The 20655-nt window shown below is 44.7% G+C and overlaps 2 protein-coding genes across 2 annotated transcripts in view; one reads left to right on the plus strand and one right to left on the minus strand.

Annotated features, from left to right (window-relative positions):
- Window positions 1–20655, minus strand: part of LOC122751887 (zinc finger protein 271-like) — a 39540-nt gene that overhangs the window by 18449 nt on the left and 436 nt on the right. The window contains exons 2-4 of the mRNA XM_043999108.1: window positions 18922–19048; window positions 15703–15798; window positions 13086–14355 (exon numbers count right to left, since the gene is read on the minus strand). Of these exons, the coding sequence (XP_043855043.1) occupies window positions 13086–14355; window positions 15703–15798; window positions 18922–19048 (1493 nt within the window). The remainder of the gene's footprint in view (window positions 1–13085; window positions 14356–15702; window positions 15799–18921; window positions 19049–20655) is intronic.
- LOC122746241 (zinc finger protein 684-like) lies at window positions 1689–3801 on the plus strand. Its single transcript, XM_043991709.1, has 3 exons — window positions 1689–1833; window positions 2343–2435; window positions 3791–3801. The coding sequence occupies exons 1-3, from the start codon at window positions 1689–1691 to the stop codon at window positions 3799–3801; spliced, it is 249 nt and encodes an 82-aa protein (XP_043847644.1).

The following is a 20655-nucleotide window of genomic DNA, read 5'->3' on the forward strand; positions in this document are numbered from 1 at the left end:
TTAAGTAATTTACAATTCTTCATCAAACAATATTGTTATCTCCTGGTTCTGCTCACTTCACTCTACATCAGTTCATACAAGTCTTTCCAGGCCTTTCTGAAATCATCCTGCTTGTCATTTCTTATAGCACAAACATATTCCATCACCCTCATATACCACAGTTTGATCAGTCATTCCCCCATTGATGGGCATTCCTGTGATTTCCAATTCTTAGCCACCACAGAAAGAGCTGCTAGAAATAGTTTTGTACATATAGGCCTTTTTCTCTCTTTTTCAGTTTCCCTTTTCAGTGCTCTCCATTCACATTGACGTAGTCACTGTTTATCTGGTTGTCGTGGTTCTTGATTTCAAGTTCTGTTAGGCCCCTAAATGTGTAGAACTGCTGAGCCCTCCTCTTTCCCATCCCCCTTCTGGGGAGCCAGGAAGAAGAGGAAAACCCCAGAAGCACTGATTACTCTATGCACCAAAAAGTGTCTGTGGCAGTGTTGCTCACACAAGGTCCCCTGCCCTGCCCCTGCCAAGAAAGTGGGGTTTGGGGGCATCTTACCTGTCTCTTCTCAGGGCCACTTTCTCTTTGCAATTTCACAACACTGACTTCCAGCTGTCCTGGGCTCCATGTCCTTCTGCTGTCACAGTCACCCACGGCTCCCATCTTCTTGGCTCTGCTGGCCTCACACTGCCTCAGCCCTTCTGGGCTTCTGTGGGGGTGTCCCCTTCATCCCTTCCTACTGTGGGGGATGTTTGAGAGAGATTTGTTCAAAGAAATGGGGAAGGATTTATTCCAAGTCCAGATGCTTAAGGAGCAGTGTTCTCTGAGCGCACGTGTGTGTGTGTGTGTGTGTGTGTGTGTGTGTGTGTGTGTGTGAGAGAGAGAGAGAGAGAGAGACAGAGAGACAGAGAGACAGAGAGACAGAGAGAGAGAGACAGAGAGAGATAAAGACAGAGAGAGAGAGAGACAGAGAGACAGAAGGGGACAGAGACAGGCAGGCAGGCAGAGAGATGCCTGTTCTTGACTGGAGACAAGGAGAGCTTGCGCTTCAGTTTCCTCACTCTGGTTTTTTAAGTAAATCTCCCCAGAATGAGATGACCAGGGACGGAGACTGATGACTTGCTAGGCTACAGCTAACTGGAAATTAGTATTCTAATCTAATGAACAGGAACACCAGCAATCACCTGAATATGAATACAGGGTTCCAGTTGAGTACCTCACCAGAAGATGGTGGCCAATGGTGTTGATTGTGTCATTCAGGGCTTTCAGACCAAAGGGCAGGATGTGCTGGGGCCTCCTTTGGAAGATGGCATTTTGGGGTTCAGTAAGCTAGAGCAGTGGGGCAGCTAGGTGGCGCAGTGGATAAAGCACCGGCCCTGGATTCAGGAGGACCTGAGTTTGATTCCAGCCTCCAACACTTGACACTAGCTGTGTGACCCTGGGCAAGTCACTTAACCCTCACTGCCCCATGCAAAAAAAAAAAAAAAAAGTAAGCTAGAGCAGTAATGGCCAACCATCTCCATGCCTGGGAATCTAGTCCGAAATGAGGCTTGGGTTCTTTATAGGAAGGGACGCAGCAGATGCATTTCATGGATAGCTTCAAACTCTGACTCCCAAGAGATGCTCTCCCCTGGTTTCTTCCTCTCCCTTCCCTGTGTCCCCCAGGAGCCAGGAGAGGAAGGTCCCTGGGTAAGAAGAGATGTGTTGGACATTTCAGGAAATGGTGACGTTCCGGGACGTGGCCGTGCACTTTACCTGGGAGGAGTGGAGCCACCTGGACCTTGCCCAGAGGGCCCTGTACCGGGAGGTGATGCTGGAGACCTTTGAGAACCTCCTTTTCCTGGGTAAGGACACCCCCTCTCCCTTGAGCAGGGCTCTGAACACTGGGATGTCTCTACTTCTCACTATGCAAACTCCAAGTGGTGACACATGAGCTCTCCTAAGCTGGGCTTTCTCTGCGGTGATGGGGCACGGACTGGGGGAAGATCCTAGAAGCTGTCTCTGCTCTCTGTGCCTGAGGGAGAAGCTTGGCCTGTTGTGGGTGGATGTCCTGCCCCTTCATTGTCCTGGCTTTGAAGGTCTGGCCTCCCAACGCTCTGTCTTCCCAGGGCAAAGGTTCTTGGTCTGTCCCAGGACATGACAAGGTCCTCTCCTCTTGGCAGGGAGAGAGGTCAGTGAATCAATGGTCTCTCTGAGTCCCAACTAGATCTGAACTCCATCCCTGTAAGGGCATGAGCCCAGCCTCTGGGACCTCTCAGCATGGCCTCTTTTCCCTGCAGAGAAGGGGGCCAAGATGGGATCCTGGGCTGGTTTTCTGTCTCAGGACCTTCCTCATTTCTCTCCCTGTGATCAGGGCTCCCAGTGAAGCTGGATGTGATCTCCCAGTTGGAGAGAGGAGAAGCTCCCTGGATGCTGGAGGGGGTGGTCCCAGGAGAGCCTGGCCCAGGTGAGTCAGTGACAGGTGGGCAGGGTGATGGGAGTTCTGGACTGTCTCACCTAGTCCATTAGGCATGACCCCATGGAAACTCAAGGCTCCATTCAGGTATAATAGTGAGGCCTGGGTTCTTTTGTCACCTATGATCCATACTGGACAAGTGACCCTGGACAAGTCACTGATCCTCTGCCTGCCTGTTTCCTCATCTGAAAAATGAGCATAAGAATAGCACCTCCCTCCCAAAGTGATTGTGCTGTAAAGGTGAAATGGCCAGGCCTTGGTACCCTACTGGATAGGGGGAGTAAAAGATAGTGAAGAGGGGCAGCTAGGTGGCGCAGTGGATGGAGCACCGGCCCTGGAGTCAGGAGGACCTGAGTTCAAATCCGGCCTCAGACACTTAACGCTTACTAGCTGTGTGACCCTGGGCAAGTCACTTAACCCCAATTGCCTCACTTAAAAAAAAAAAAAGAGATAGTGAAGACTCTATGAGGACTCCTAGGTTGTCAGTCTCAGAGACTGGGAGGGTGGGGATACCCTCAACAGTAATAGGGAAAGTAGGAGGTAGAGAGAGGATGGAGCAGAAAGGGTCGTGGGTTCGTTTTTGGACACGTCTGGTTGAAGATGTCTCCCGGACATCCAGTTGGAGGTGTCTAAAAGGCTGTAGGTGGGGCAGTGGATAAAGCACCGGCCCTGGATTCAGGGGGACCTGAGTTCAAATCCGGCCTCAGACACTTGACATGTACTAGCTATGTGACCCTGGACAAGTCACTTCTTAACCCCCATAGTCCCGCAAAAAAAAAAAAAAGAAGAAGAAAAGGCTGTTGGAGAGGTGAGATTGGAGGTCAACAGAGAGACTGAGGCAGGATAGGTAGATCTGAGAATCATTAGCAGAGAGATGGTCAATAAATCTATGGGAACTGATGAGAACATCAAGTGATGTAATACAGAGGAAGAGGAGAGAGCCTGGGACAGAAGCCTGAGGGACACCTATGGCTAGAGAATGATCCACAGAAGGTGGCAGGGTCAGCAAGGGAGGAGCAGAACCAGGAAAGAGAGTGTCCGAGGCTGCACGCAGAGAGGCCGAGGAGACTGAGGACGGAGCAAAGGCTGCCGGCCTGGGCAGTTCAGACATCACTGGTCCCCTGGAGGGAACAGTTCTAGTGTCATGATAAGGCCCGGAAGCAGACTGTAAAGGGCTAAGAAGACAAGGAGTGGAAAAAGAGGGGTGGCACGGACTGTACAAAGGGCAGGAGAGGCAGGAGACCACAGTCGGCAGGGACAGAGGGACTGAGAATGCAGCAGACGCGGCTGTGTTTGCAGCCAGGAGGGAAGGGGCTGACCTTTGAACCCTGATCCTCTTTCTCCAGAGTCGGCATAAATCTAGAGGGAGACGGGACACTCGGGGCCGCTTATTCCCAACAGCTTGTTTTGGGGGGAGGACACTGAGGCCCAGTGTAGGCCCGCTGAGGTACAGTGACTCACTGAACCCAGGAGGGAAGGGTCAGGCGGGGCAGGAGTCCATCCAGTGGGTGCCTCGGTGCCTCTGAGACACTCAGAGGGAGGGATGACTGTGGTATCTTAGGAATCAGTGGAGGCCCTGGCCTGGCTGGCTAGACAGCTCAGGTGATCATGGTAAATCATGGCACAAGCTTATGCTATACTTTAGAAATCCCTTTCCTCACAGTAACCCCTTGATGTCAGATTGTGTACATGTGTGTGCCTGTGTGTGAGGGTGCGCATGTGTGTATGTGTGTGCGTGTGTGCCTTGTGCATGTGTCTGTGTGTGTGCCTGCAACCCTCCTTTGTCCAGCTCAGAGAAGAGTGAAGTTCACCCTAAGCCCACCCTGTTATCTTCCTCCTGTTATACTCCATCCTCTTTTCCCTCTTCAAACCTTCACTGCAGAATGCACCCTTGGGACCTCGACTTGTTTCAGTTAGCTTCCTCAGCATCCTATATAAACATGAAGGTTCTGAAGGGACACGTTTTTTCTCCTGTCAGAATGGTAGCCCTGCATCTTCATTCAGTATCTTCCAGTTGTGCAAAAAAATTTTTTTACTTTCCAGATATCTCTTGGCTCTTGTATTTGTATTCAAATTTCTTCCTCAGCTCTGTTCTTTTCATCAGAAATGATTGATGGGGCAGCTAGGTAGCACAGTGGATAGAGCATTGGACCTGGATTCAGGAGGACCTGAGTTCAAATCCAGCCTCAGATACTTGACAGTTACTAGCTGTGTGACCCTGGGCAAGTCACTTAACCCTCATTGTCCCACAAAAAAAACAAAAAACTAACAAACAAACAAAAAAGAAATGATCGAGCATTCTCTATTCCATTAAAGCTCCATCTTTTCCCCCTGTGGGATGACATTCATCTTCATAGGATAAATAATTGCTGTCTGAGAGTTTGTCTCCTTTCCTTTTTGGACTATCAGCTACAAATGCCTTCTGGGTGTGTAATAAATGGCACCAGATCACAGGGGATCCTGACTCTGGTTCCTTGGGCCTCAACCTCTTGCCTGTTAGCTGCTCAAAGTACTTTTCTTTTGATGAGAGAGCTCTGGATTTTTGTTCTTACATTCCAGGGACCTTTCCCTTTTGGGGGACTCTTTTTTCAGTGGAGATGAATGGATTCTTCCCATCTTCACTTTGTTCTCTGCTTCCAAGAGACTGAGATAGCATTCATTTTTTATTTCTTGAAATGTAATTTTCTGGCCTTTTTTTTAAACCATGATTTTTTTGGGGGGGGAATCCAATGATTCTGATCTCTTCTTGACCTGCTTTCCAGGTCCACTCTTTTATATGAGGTATCTTATACTTCCATTTCTTTAGTCTTTTGTTTTTGTTCTAATATTTCTTGCTGTCTCATGCAATAACTAACTTCTACTTGGTCCATTCAGTATTTCAGGGGTGACATTTCTTGGGTAAGGCTTGCCACTTTCTCTCCTAAGCTTTTATTCTTTTTTCAATTTTTTCCTCTTCACCATTTTTATCTCTAGCTTCTGTTTTTCTAAGTTATCATGTAGTCCATGGGAAATCCAATTGCATTTGTTGAGGAATTCTCCCTTGTAAGGCAATCATGAGGAAAGCAGAAAATTGTGAGAAAAAAATTTATAGACAGTTTCTCAGATCAAGTTCTCTTGTCTCAAATATATAAATTTTGTCAAATCTATAAGGATATGAGTCACGTCCCAGTTGATAAATGGTCAAAGGATATATGCCAGTTTTCCCTGAAGAAATCAAAACAGTTCATAGTCATTATTTATTAGGGAAATGTACATTAAAACAATTTTGAGATATCATTTTACACCTACCAGATTGGTTAAAATGATTGAAGGGGAAAACAACCAATGTTGGAAGGGAGGTAGAAAAATTGGGACGCAAATTCATTGTTGGTAGAATTATGAATTGATCCAACCATTTTGGAGAGCAATCTAGAATTATGCCCAAAGAGTTACTAAACCCTTTGGTCCAGCAATACCACTACTAGAGCTATCTCCAAAGATGATTAGGGGGGAAAAAAGAACCTATATGTTCCAAAATGTTTATAGCAGCTCTCTTCGAGGTGGCAAAGAACTGGAAATTGCAGGGATGCTCATCAATTGAGGAATGGCTAAACAATTTGTGCTATATGATTGGGATGGAATATTACTGTACTGTAAGAAATGATCTTAGAAAAATATACAAAGACTTTCATGAAATAATAAAGAGCAAAATGAGCAGAAACAAGAGAATATTGTATGCAGTAACAGCAATGTTGTTTTAGGAATGACAATGACAGGGACAGCTAGGTGGCACAGTGGATAAATCACCAGCCCTGGATTCAGGAGGACCTGAGTTCAAATCCGGCCTCAGACACTTGACACTTACTAGCTGTGTGACCCTAGCCAAGTCACTTATATATCATTGCCCAGAAAGAAAGAAAGAAAGAAAGAAAGAAAGAAAGAAAGAAAGAAAGAAAGAAAGAAAGAAAGAAAGAAAGAAAGAAAGAAAGAAAGAAAGAAAGAAAGGAAGGAAGGAAGAAAGAAAGAAAAAGGAAGGAAGGAAGGAAGGAAGGAAGGAAGGAAGGAAGGAAGGAAGGAAGGAAGGAAGGAAGGAAGGAAGGAAGGAAGGAAGGAAGGAAGGAAGGAAGGAAGGAAGGAAGGAAGGAAGAATCCTGATCTGACCTTGTCCCCCACCACTCAGTTATCTTCAGTGGCTTCCCATGACCTCCAGGACCAAGGCAGTCAACTCTCTCCCAGCCCAGCCCCTTCCTATCTTTGCAGGCTTCTGATAGCTTCCTCCTCCCTACATGAAAAGATCTGGCCACGCCACCCCCTTGTTCTTTCTCCCACAGGACATTGGACATCCTCTCTCTTGGCTTTTGCACTGGCTGTACCCCGTGCCTGCCTTAATTTGTCATTTTCCTGGCTTCCTTCATGACTCAGTTCAAATTCCACCTCATCCAAGAGGCCTTCACCTTCAAAGATTATCTTGCATCTTCTCTACATCTTGTAAGTGATGTGGGATGGGTTTAATTGATAAGATTGAAGGTGAGTCGTCCCAAAAGAATTACAGGACTCAGTGACTCAGTTTCCCAAGTTTTATTTAAATACTGTGAGTGATCACAGAGAGAACCAGAAAAGTGAAAAGGCATCTCTCAAATAAGGAAAGAAAAGATTTATATTTATAGTATGGATAAATTGAAAATCAGTCTCATAATAATCTCTACCTTAGGGAGGTACAGGGGAGGGCTTCTCCTAATTGGGAGTTCCTGGGGGCTTGAGCCAACCCCCGAGGCAGGTCCCTTTTTCTGTGGAGGTGTGCTTTGGGGGTTTACGTGTCATAAGGTGAATCTGGGGACAAATTTGGCCTTTTCTGAGCATGTTACCTCAACTTGCCAAGGTCAGAGTGTCCCTGTGTTTTTCATTCCCAGGCCTAGTTTCTGGGTATTGACATTTATCAATTAGGATTTCTCCATATCTGTCGTCGTTGGGGTCTCTGTGACCTGCCTCTTTATGTTATTGTTATGAGTGGTGAATAATGGGGGTAACTAGAGCCTCGGCCCTGAATCTGATATGGCCCGAGTCTTAAGTTATCCATTAATCCCTTTCAGAGCTGGGGCCTGTTAGTTATAGCCTCTCTTGGAGCTCAAATCTAAATCAGAGCTGGGTCTTAGGTTTGTCTGTGAACCCTTTTGGCCTCCCCATCATAAGGGCTTCCTTCTCTGCATGCTGTCCGTTCTGCTTTGACCTTTCTTTGTATGGTGCCCAACCCAAAGTAAACACTTCAAAAACTCTTCTTGCCTGAGTGACTTTCAGGGACACTTCAGGGACCATTCCAACCTGGAGACTGCCCAGACATGCCTCCAGGCCTTTCCCCTTCTCCAGGAGGGAGACCAACATTCACTGGTGTGAGGAAATGGGGATTGGTCTCCTCTCAATCAGAATGTAATAGTCACCATTCAAATGATACTCCTTCTGACCCGTTTGAGGAAAAAGGTCTCCTTCCCCCCACCTCCCCCCCAGCAAACAAAATTCCATGGTTCAGGGAAACCCTGAGCTGGTCCAGATTCCGTCTGCTCCTGAGCTGTGTCCATATAAGGGAAGAATTGAAGAATTGTCCCTGTATCACCTCCCCCATTGGCTAAGAAATACTGCATTCCATTAGATAGTTTGTGTAGATATTGTAACCCTTGAGTAATTGGACCAGTGATGAAAAAGGGGAGGGTCCAATCACGTTAGGGATTAGGGAATAAAAGGGGGCCTTCAAGCCTCCATCTTTGGTCACCCACCAGCTACACGGAGGGTGGCCCATTCTCATGAGAATGACAATAAATGAGCCTTTGACACATCACCACCGCTGGGTTCCTGAAAATTATTGTAGGAGCCATTTTCCTCCCAACTTGGAACAGAGATCACAGGGACTTGGCTGGGGACAGAAATGCTGTTTGTCCATCTTTTTCAAAGAGGACCAATAACACCATGGGCGGATGTCATGCCTTGCACATGAATTGGATTGAAGGGAGACAGAGCTGCACAAAGTCATCAGCCTCACTCTCTCTTCCAGAGTCATGGAGTCCAGGATGAAAAGACAACTAGTGATGGCCCCAGATGCAAGGATGACCTCAGCCCTTCAATGTCTGACCCAGCTCTAAGGTTCCACAGCACCTGCCTCCACCACCTTCATAGCCATTGTTCTCACCTGGCCATTCTGCCAGGGAGATGACTTCACGTGCCTGGGGTCCCCCCATTATTTCATTAGCAATTTACTTTCCCCATTTCTTTGACTTATTCAAAGTTGCTTATTTGCTTTACTTTTCCTACTTAAACTATCAGGTGGGTGCAGTGGATAGAGCACTGGCCCTGGAGTCAGGAATACCTGAGTTCAAATCCAGCCTCAGACACTTGACACTTACTAGCTGTATGACCCTGGGCAAGTCACTTAACCCCCATTGCCCCACCAAAAAAAAAAAAACTATCAGGTGAATTGTCTCCTCCTTTCTCTTCTCCTTCAGACTTTATCTTCAATTCCTGATCTCCAAATCACCTTCATGCTTTTTCCAAGCCCTTCTTCCTTCTCTGGCTCCTTCTCCCACAACTTAACAAAACAAAATAAGAATAAATAGTAAGAAATATTCCATTTAAAATAACTGTAGCCAGTATAAAATGCCTGAGATTATACCTGCTAAATCAGACCCAAGGAACTACATGAACATAATTATAAAATACTTTTTAGACAAATAAAATCAGATTCAAATAACTGAATAGTAATTTTTCATGGGTAGGCAAAATCAATTTTACCTAAGTAATCTAATTATTCAATGCCATCCCAACTAAATTACCAAAATATTATTTTTACTGAGTTAGAAAAAATTATAAAATTTATTTGGAAAAATAAAAGATCAAGAACCTCAATCAAACTAATAAAAAATGTAAAGAAAGGAGAATTACCAATACCAAATCTTAAATTATATTATAAGGCAATAATTATCAAAACTATCTGGTACTGGCAAAGAAATAGAAAGGTACAACAGGGCAGCTAGGTGGCACAGTAGATAAAGCACCAGCCCTGGATTCAGGAGGACCTGAGTTCAAATCCAGCCTCAGACACTTGACACTTACTAGCTACGTGACCTTGGGCAAGTCACTTAACTTTCATTGCCCCGTTAAAAAAGGCAAAAAAAAAAAAAAAAGGTGCACCAATGGAACAGAGTAGACATACAATTCACGGTAGTAAATTATTATAGTAAACTTGTGTTTGACAAAGGTTAAGATTTAAGTTTGGGGGATAAGAATCCATCATTTGGTAAAAAGTATTGGGAAAGCTGGAAAGCAGTCTGGCAGAAATTGGGCAGAGACCAATATCATAAACCATTTACCAAGATAAATGGTATTTAAAACCATGGCAGTAAACACATTGTTCCTTAAAACTGCTATATCCAAATCCTCAAAGAAAAATGTGAATTGGTCTCAAGTCCAAAAGAATTTTCTGGAAGAGTTCAAAATGGGTTTTGAAAATAAAATAAAAGTTAGAGGAAAAATTGGGGACGGTGGGGGAAGGGGAAGGACTGTAATGTGGAAAAAAATGAAATAAAAAAGTCAATAGCTTGGTAAAGGAGCCACAAAAAAAATACTGAAGAAAATAACATCTTTAAAAACAGAATAGGTGAAAAGGGGTGGAGGGCATAAAAATCCACTGAAGAAATGAACTCCTTAAAAAGCAGAATTGGACAAATGGAAAAACATGTACAAAAATTCACTAAAGAACTCCTTAAAGAGTAGAATTTGCCAAAAGGAAAGGAAGGTACAAAAGCTCGCTAAAGAAAATCATTTTGGGGGGCAGCTAGGTGGCACAGTGGATAAAACACTGGCCCTGGATTCAGGAGAACCTGAATTCAAATCTGATCTCAGACACTCGACACTTACTAGTTGTGTGACCCTGGGCAAGTCACTTAACTTTCATGCAAAAAAGAAAGAAAGAAACAAGGAAAAGGGGGGGGGAAGAATTTCCCTTAAAAATAAGAATTGGGCAATTGGGAGTTAATGACTTTATGAGACATCAAGAAATAATAAAACAAAATAAAAAGAAAATGTGAACTATCTCACTAGAAAAACTGACCTAAAAAATAAATCAAAGAGAAATAATTTAAGGATTATTGGACTACCATGATAAAAAAAAAAAACCCCTAAGAATTCACCAGTAACATCCTGAAAGAGATCTCAAAATGAAAACTCCCAGGAATATTATAGCCAATTTCCAGAGCTCCCAGGTCAAGGAAGAAATATTGCAAGCAGCCAGAAAGAAACAATTCAAATATTATGGAACCACAGTCAGTATCACACAAGATTTAGCAGCTTCTACAGTAAAGGATTGAAAGGCTTGGAATAAGATATTCCAGAGTCAGGATTACAACCAAGAATTGCCCAGAAAAAAATGAGTAGAATCCCTCAGGAGGAAAAATGGGTATTTAATGCATTCCTTATGAAAAGACCAGAGCTGAAAGTAAACAGGAAAGAGAAATCATAAGGGATTCAATAAGGTTAAACTGTTTCCCTTCCTACATGGGAAGATGAGACCTGTAACTGCTAACAACTTTCTCACAAATTGGGGAGTTAGAAGGAGCATACATGGAAGGTGTGGTATGAGTGGAATATTATGGGATAATATCTAAAAAAGTAAAATCAAAGTCTGAGAAAGAGGAATAGACTGAGAGAAGGGGAAAGGGAGAGGTAGAATGGGGTAAACTGTCTCATATAAAAGATGTGTAAATAAGCTTTTATAGTGGAGAGGAAGATGTGGGGGCAGCACTTGAACCTTACTCCCATTAGAATTGACTCAAAGAGGGAATAGTACACACACAGTTGAAATTTCAGTATAGAAATCTCTTACCATACAGAAAATTAGAAGGGGAAAGGCATAAGAAAGGGTGGGGTGAGCTGATAGAAGCGGGGATATGTGAATGAGAGAGGTGATAATCAAAAGAAAAACACTTTTGAGGATCAACAGGGTAAAAGGAGAGAGAGTAGGATAAACAAGGAAGAAACAGGATGGGGGGACCAAATACACAGTAATTGTGAAAAAACATTTATACAAGTTTCTCTGATAAAGGCTTCATTTCTCAAGTATATGGAGAACTGAGTCAAATTTATAAAAATAACAGCCATTCTCCAACTGACAAACGGTCCAAGGTTATAAACGGGCAGTTTTCAGACAAAGTCACCAAAGTCGGGGCAGCCAGGTGGCGCAGTGGATAAAGCACCGGCCCTGGATTCAGGAGGTCCTGAGTTCAAATCTAGTCTCGGAAACTTGACACTTACTAGCTGTGTGACCCTGGGTAAGTCACTTAACCCTCATTGCCCCACAAAAAAGCAAACAAACAAACAACAACCAATGTCATCAAAGGTCGCTATAGTATATGAAAAATACTCTAAATCACTATCGATCAAAGAAATGCACATTAAAACAATGCTGAGCTACCACTCCACATCTATCAGATTGGCCAATATGACAGAAAAGGAAAATGACAAATGTTGGAGTGGATGTGGGAAAATTAAGACACTAAAGCACCAATTGAGCACTAAAGTTCACTGTTGTGAACTGATTCAACCATTCTGGAGAGCAATTTGGAATTATGCCCAAAGGACTATAAAACCATGCATAATGTGTGACCCAGCAATACCACCACTAAGTCTGCATCCCCTCATGACACAGATTTTCCCTTTTACTTTGTTCCCAAGAACTTACTACAGGGCTTGGCACACAGTAAGCCCTTGATAAATCTTGGAATCATTTTTTTCATTCATTCACTCTATCAGGATGGAGATTTGTTCTCCCAAACCACTCATCTCTTTCGTCTTTCTGGCCAGGTGATCTCTGAGGACAAAGTTGTTCACAGTTCACCTTTCCCATGACACTCTCCCTCCTGCTTCCCTATCCAGCTTCTAGAATTCCCTTACATGAGTATGCACAAATGACCAAGCTGCCACAGCCCTCTTTTCACTCACTCATTTATTCACATTCAGAGCCACGTGTCTGCCGTGAGTTTCATCCAGCCACGTCTCAGTGATAACTCTGGTCAAATTTGCCCTAAGTTGGGATTTCCTGTTGCTCCTACCTGCTGTTGTTTACCTGAAAGGATACAGACTAATGAAACCAGAGTAGGAATGCCCACCTTATGAAAATAGCAATAGGGGGCAGCTAGGTGGCGCAGTGGGTAAGGTACCAGCCTTGGATTCTGGAGGACCTGAATTCAAACCCAGCCTCAGACACTTACTAGCTGTGTGACCCTGGGCGAGTCACTTAACCCCCAATGCCCTGCCAAAAAAAAAAAAAAAAGAGTGAAAATAGCAATAAGATCATCACTCAAAAATGTGCCCAGAATAGTTCAAAAGCTGACAAGGAAAGAGAGACACCTTGCTTATTCAAGAAACTCCTTTATTATATTTAAATAATTATGTATCCATATTTACTTACAAGAGGTTTCTCCCCAGCATGAATTCTCTCATATTAGAAAGTTTTCCTCTCTAGCCAAATGTGTCTCCACATTCATTTCATTCACTCTACTATGAGTTTTTTGATGCTTTGTAAGAGTGCCCCTCTCACTGAAAGTTTTCCCACATTTATTACATATAAAAGTTTTCATTGCAATATGAGTTCGCTGATGATTACTAAGAGTTCCCCATTGCCTGAAGGCTTTACCACATTCGTTACATCCAAAGGGCTTCATTCCAGTATGAATTCTCTGATGGCTGATGAGGTGTCCCTTCTGACTGAAGGCTTTCCCACATTCATTACATTTAAAGGGTTTCACTCCTGTATGAGTTCTCTGATGGCTATTAAGGTGACCCTTCCGAAGGAAGGCTTTCCCACATTCATTACATTCAAAGGGTTTCACTCCAGTATGGGTTCTCTGATGGCTAATAAGGGTACCCCTCTCACTGAAAGTTTTCCCACATTCATTACATCCAAAGGGCTTCATTCCACTATGAATTCTCTGATGGCTAATGAGGGTTCTCTTAGCAGTGAAGGCTTTCCCACATTCTTTACATTCAAAGGGTTTCAGTCCAGAATGAGTTCTCTGATGACTAATAAGGTAGCCCTTCTGATTGAAGGCTTTTCCACATTCATTACATTCAAATGGTTTCACACCAGTGTGAATTCTCTGATGGCTTATCAGGTTTCCCTTCTGACTATAGGCTTTTCCACATTCATTACATTCAAAGGGTTTCACTCCACTGTGAGTTCTCTGGTGGCTAATAAGGTATTCCTTCCGAATGAAGGCTTTCCCACATTTATCACATTCAAAAGGTTTCATTCCAGTATGAGTTCTTTCATGGATAATAAGGTAAGCCTTCCCACTGAAGGCTTTCCCGCATTCACTACATTCAAAGGGTTTCACTCCAGAAGATTTCTGACGTCCAATAACCATTCCCTCATCACTCAAGCCTTTTCCACATTCATTAAAATCAAACAATTTCACTACAGTGTGAGTTCTCTGATGTTTATTAAGTGTTTCCCTGTTCCTGAAGGTTTTCCAACATATATCACATTCAAAGGGGTTTTCTCCAGTATGAATTTTCTTCTGTATGTTAAGATTTAATCTCTGGCCAAAGGCTTTCTTTCCAAGTGTATTATACTTATGGAATCTTTCTCCCATGTCAGCTTTCCACTGTGGAAAAAGAACTGGGCCCAGGCCAAAATGTTTAATAAGTGTGCTATATTCAGGTACACTCACCATATTAAAAGCTCTTTGGGGTGTGGTTGTCACTTGGTGGGACTGTCTCTCCTGGCAGCCCTGCTGTCTCTCTAACTCAACTTCCCGTCCCTCAGATTCTCCCATCCTGGGATACCAGTTACTATCCAGTGGCAATCTTTCTTGCGCCAACGTTCCTGGGCAAATGCCCTCAGTCAGAACTGAATCCTTGGTTTCACACCTAGCATCCCAACTCAGGTCATCTGAAACAAAAAGAACTGTCAGACAAGCAGGGCAGGCTAGAAGGATGCAGGATAAATAGGTCATTGAAAAGAAGGGTAAGGGGGCAGCGAGGTGGCGCTGTGGATAAAGCACCGGCCCTGAATTCAGAAGGACCTGAGTTCAAATCCGGCCTCAGACACTTGACATCTACTAGCTGTGTGACCCTGGGCAAGTCACTTAACCCTCATTGCCCCGCAAAAACAAAACAAAAACAAAATGAAAGGAAGAGTAAGATGTGCAAAATAAGAGATCCTCAGGGTCATGCATGATCTTCATTTCATTTGGTTATACATATGGATGTGTCCATTTTATTTCTTGCTTGTTGTGTCCAGAATAAGTAACCAAACTGCAAAGAATTATAAACACATGAATTTTAAAATAAATACAAATATGTCAGTAGCCATTCTCCTCTTTGCTGGGTAAAGAGAAATAGCTTTCCAGTAAGTCTTTCACTAAGTCTCTCCCATCAAGGGTAAAGGTACTTTATCTGTACTCAGTAAAATGAAAACTATTCCCAGGTAAGTGAGATGAAAGGCAAGCAAGCAAATGGGACCAGCTGGACCTCACAAGGCAGGCCGAACAACTCAATTCCAGGACAAGGAAGCTCTCGGAGAGAGATGACATTAGAAATGATATTTCAGTGAAGAACAGATTACCTGCAGGCAGACATGATGGGCAATGAAAAAGAAGGAGCTCCGAAAATTATGCTAGAGGAAAACAATGTGGAATATATGATGAAACACAACGCTCCGAGCAGAACTGTGCTGCCTTCCTCCCGGCAGCTGAAGGACTCCAGATGCAGAAAGGACCTGCAGTTCTGTATACAGACAGTGGGGGACCTTGTGATTGACTACAAGTATTTGTGACAAGGGTTGTTTTCCTTGTCTTTTTTTTCAATGCAGGTTGGAGTATGAAGATAGGAAGAAAAAATGTTCATTAATTTACAAAATAAAATGATAAAATAGAGGAATGAGACAAAAACCATTAATTAAATATTGAGCCCCCAAAACAAAGAAAATTAAGCATTCAGAGATACAGTGAGACAAGCAAAGTGATGCCAATGAAAGAAAGAAGATTTGGAGACACTTCAAGCACAACTTAGGAGCCAGAAGGTGCTTCATTATGGGCCAGAGGCTGTTTTGCTCAAGACAAAGATGAGCCATATGAGGAAGGAAGCCGGTGCCACATAGGCCAAGGTCTTCCCCAAATGCTTTGGGGCTTCTAGAACTCCCAGGCCAAGATTTCAAAATGCCATCCTTTCCTCCCTCAACCCCTGCCCATGACCAGCCAGTGACCCCCCACCCCTACCCCACTTGTCACTGACTCACCTGGGCAGGGGCCTCTGGGGACACCTGCCTTGTGCATCCATGGTACTTCACCTCTCTCCAACTGGGAGATCACTTCAGGTTTGGACGCTGGAAGCCCTGATCATGGAGAAAGAGAGAAGAAAGGACTGGGACACAAAGCCATCTCAGAGTCCAAGCCTGGTCTCTGTGAGAAATAATTCATTTGGATCCTGACTCAATTTCAATCAGTATTCATCAGTTTGATAGTTTACATAAACCATGTACGGATAATTAGCTAGACAGGTTCTTATAGTGGGGCTCAATTTTAATGTAACGTTCACTACTTGTTTACCAAGTTATGAGGCTCACTTGCTCAACCACAAGAATGCAGACAAAGATCTCTCCATTCTGTTTTGCTCAAATTCCATGTCTGAACCCAGCATGGGTGGGATGCCTTGATGCTTTGGAAAGTCCCCTAATTTATGTTTGTACCTCCGGACCATTCTCTCTTGTCCAGCAGAAGCAGGTGACCATCTTATGACCACTTAGTCTGTGAAGATGCCCCATCCTTTACCCAACTTATGACCACAACCCCCACACACACACACACTTTTGGCACTCAAGAGCAAGTTCTAACACTAATCCACTGTTGGTGGAGTTGTGAACTCATCCAATTATTCTGTAGAGTAACTTTGAACTTTGTCCAAAGGGCTATAAAACTGTGCATACCCTTTGATTCTGCAATACCACTGCTAGGTTTATATCCCCAAGACATTCCCAAAAAGAGAAAAAGATATATTTGTACAAAAATATTTACAGCAGCTCTTTTTGTGATGGCTAAGAACTGGAAATCAAAGGAATGCCCATCAACTAGAAAATGGCTATACAAGCTGTGGTATATGATGGTGATGGAATATTATTGTGCTATAAGAAATGACAAGCAGGATGATTTCAGAAAGGCCTGGAAAGACTGCTATGAACTGATGTATTGTGAAGTGAACCAGGAGAACGTTGTGCACAGACAGCAATATTGTTTGATGAAGAATTGTGAATGACTTGATTACTCTCGACATTACAAAGATCCCAGAAAATCCCAAAGGACTGTTGATAAAACATACTCTCCACCTCCAAAGACCTGATACTGATAGAACAGACTGAAGCAGGCTATTTTTCACTTTTTCTCATTTTTTTCTTTTATTTGAGTCTTCTTATACAAAATCTCTAAAATGGTAACGTTTTACATAATTGTACACGTATAACCCATATCTGATTCCTTACCGCCTCAGGGAGTGGGGAGGAGAGGGAGGGATAGAATTGGAACTCAAATCTTTACATAAAAATGTTTATTTAAAAAAGCAACTGGAGGGGCAGCTGGATGGCGCAGTGGATAGAGCACCGGCCCTGGAGTCAGGACCTGAGTTCAAATCTGGCCTCAGACACTTAACACTTAGTGGCTGTGTGACCCTGGGCAAGTCACTTAACCCCAACTGCCTCACACACACACACAAAAAAAACAACAAAAAAACAAAACAAAAACAAAACAAAAAAGCAACCAATAAGATTCTGTATTTTACCATACCTCTTTTGCATATTTGGGTATCAAACCCTATAAAAACAAAGTCCTAGAAGAAGGAGGCATCTCAGATCATGAGGAAGATCTGAGGTCCACTTCATTCGAGGGGACCCTGGATCCTTTAATAAAGTGCCATTGGCTCAGAGCTCTGCCTCAGTGGTTTTTCTTGTAGGTTGGGCAATTTAAATGAGAAGCCACAGAGGATGATCTTTTGTAAAGGAACTTCTGAAAGACAATCTGTGTTCCATTGTACCAAGTTCAAGAGCCACACTTGGGATTTGGGCTCACACAGATAAGGAGTGACCTGGGCCTGCGAAGAGAACAGGATCTTGGCATTTCTCTTGGCATTTCTTTCCTGGCTTTATAAGGGAAAAGCCCACAGGCAAGCCAGAGCCTCAGGCTTCCCCTCCTGGAAAGGAAAGACCTGGTGCTTAGGAAAGAGGAGCAAAAAAACATTCATGGGGCAGCTAGATGGCGCAGTGGATAGATAGAGCACCGGCCCTGGAGTCAAAAGTACCTGAGTTCAAATCTGGCCTCAGACATTTAATACTTACTAGCTGTGTGACCTTGGGCAAGTCACTTAACCCCAACTGCCTCACTAAAAAAAACAAAAACAAAAACAAACAAACAAAAACCATTCATGTCACAGGCTCTTTTCCATTCTGGGCTCTTTTTATTTTTCCTTTTCAACTGAGCTTTTTTTTTTGGGGGGGGGGCGGTAATGAGGGTTAAGTGACTTGCCCAGGGTCACTCAGCTAGTAAGTGTCAAGTGTCTGAGACCAGATTTGAACTCAGGTCCTCCTGAATCCAGCGCCGGGTACTTTATCTGCTGCGCCACCTAGCTGCCCCCTCAACCAAGCTTTAAATGAAAAGATCAGAAAAGAGCAGTTTCTCTTCACTGTACATTAAGACTGCACAGTTCTGAATGGAGATCATACTTTCTGAATTTCTCTTGTGACACTTGGGAGCCACAAGTTCCAGTGGCTCTGAACTGAATTCCAAAATCTGGAGGGAAATAGGCCTAGTGGGATGCCAAGAGTCGTGGCTGCTACAGGTGTACAGTCCTGGGAGCCCTCTTCTCCCTCCCAGGAAATGTGAGATCCCCCTTCCAGTTTTACTTAAATGAAACAGCTATAACCCCACCCCCAAAATGGGTTAGTCCCCAGCCCAAGGCCCCAAGGGCTCAAATACTGAGCAGGCAGGGATAGACATGGGAGGTTCCCCGAAACACCTGTCCCTGGGGCCTTACTGAGGGTGTCTGGGGAGGGGGGGCCTGGAGAATCCCCCTGCCCCAAGGTCCTGATGCAGCATTTCCAAGGTCAATAAATTCCAGCAATAAATAGTGGGGCTGGGGGAGAAGTGGGGGAGGAGCTAATGGGGAGGAGGAAAGCATCCCCAGTGTACCTCCCCACCACGATGATGAGGCCAGAGGGGATCTCCATTCCCAATCCTCTCCTCCCACTCCCCTCTATGGAATTTCCGATTGAGGCTGTGGCTATGTCCATCGCCATTTCCAGTCAGGAGCCATGAATTTTGAGCAGGATTCTGGGCTGGACTCTTCCCTTCCTCCCCCACCACGTATGTGAACATTCCTGCATATTAAAGAAAACCTCAGGCAGCCCTTCAGACCACAGGAGGCAGAGATGGGGGGGGGGGGGGCAGACGGCATGTCCCGGGCGCGTCCTCACCCACAGAGACCAGGTTCTCATAGTTCTCCAGCATCACGTCCCGGTACAACATCCTCTGGGCTGGGCTCAGGCATCTCCACTCCTCCAGTGAGAAGTCCACAGCCACATCCCCGAATGTCACTGGATGCTGAAACATCAAGCACATTTCTGACTGACCAGGAGACTCAGGGAGCGGGTAAGGTGTCAGGCTACAGGAAAGAGTCTCAAAGTATCGAGTCCTCTATGTTGGCTCTTCACTGACATCTATCAGAGAAGGTTATGGAAGAAGCAACTGGGGCAAAAGGGCCTTGGGCAGAACAAGGAGTAAATGATGAAGGTCCATCCCAACCTTCCATCCCGTCTTCCTGATGTTATGAGCCCGGGGAACCTCAGAAGTTGTCTGGGGTACATCAAGGAACCTTCTCCTAGAGAAACTAAAGCAAAGGACAGACACGCCTAAAGTGATAAGCGGCACCCAATCGGGACTGAGCTAGCTCCAGGACCACCACCCTTCATTCCAGTCTCCCCCACCCCTCTGGGAGATAAGAGTAGGTGTGGCTGCTGCCTTTGTGGAATGAGAGGAAGAGAGAAGACTTGAGAGATCCAGAGCTGCCCCTCACCCAACTTCCCCCAGCCACCACCAGTGGGGGATGGTCCTCCCCCAATAAGGGAACTTTTCACAGTCAGATGTTCCCCCCCATCAGTCCTGTCTCCTGCTCAAGGAGATTGGTATCTCAGAGCCACGCTCTGTGCCATGCCTTTTAACCATGAAAAGTCCAAGGACTTCTCTCTTCCTTTCCTTTCCCTAGCCCCTAAATAAACTATTATTTTATTCTAATTGGATTTGTGCACAAGAGGGTGTCTTACCTGCCAAGACACACAGAGATTTTATATAAATACAACTACGAAACACTCTTTACACAAAATAAAAGAAAAATAGAGAAATATTAATTGCTAATAGGTAAACTGAAGATTGGTGAGTCTGCCTTGATTTACCCTAAATTCATTTTCTTTAAGAAGGGTCCCTGATTGGGCTAAGAGGGACTATTTCAATTTGTGACTAATCTGTCTAAATTTCTAAAATGCATGGCACCAAAATGCTATTTTTATAAATTTTTAACTTTTTAAACATAGACTTTTGGGGTTTATTTTCCTGTTTTTCTTACTTTCATTTTGTTAAGACCAGAGAGATTCAATAGCAGAATTGCTGCTCCCCACAAGACCAACCCCATCTCCCACAAGCCTCCACTCCCCCCCCCCCCACAGCCCTCCCCCGCCCATTCCGCTCCTAAGCCCCCTCCCTCATCCCAGCTCAGGACGCCACAGAATGACGTCACCGCTGTAACTCACACCTCCTCAGATCGGCCCCCCCCACATCCGCTACTCATTGTTTCCCCCACTGGCCTGGGGGCTCCCCAGCACCGAGCACAGTGCCCGGCACACAGTAGGCGCTTTCGCCTCGCTCCCCGCCCTTCCCCACCGAGGCCTCCTTCCAGCCTCTCTCTGAAACCCGCTGGGCTCCCCGCAACATCCCCATCCATTCAGGACCATGGGGAGAGGGGCGGGTCAGAGGCTGCGCGTGCTCGATCTCACTTTCATCCTAGGCACCCGACAGAGGGCGCCCCAAGAGACGCCTTCCAAGGCTCGCTGGTCAGCCACTGCGCATGCTCAGGCTCACCCGGCCCCCACCCCCTTATTCCCCCATCCCGGTCCACTACTCAGGCCCGACCTCGGCGCAGGCGCAGTCCCCCACAT

This window comes from Dromiciops gliroides, chromosome 3, assembly GCF_019393635.1.
Source record: "Dromiciops gliroides isolate mDroGli1 chromosome 3, mDroGli1.pri, whole genome shotgun sequence".
NCBI classification, from domain to species: Eukaryota; Metazoa; Chordata; class Mammalia; order Microbiotheria; family Microbiotheriidae; genus Dromiciops; species Dromiciops gliroides.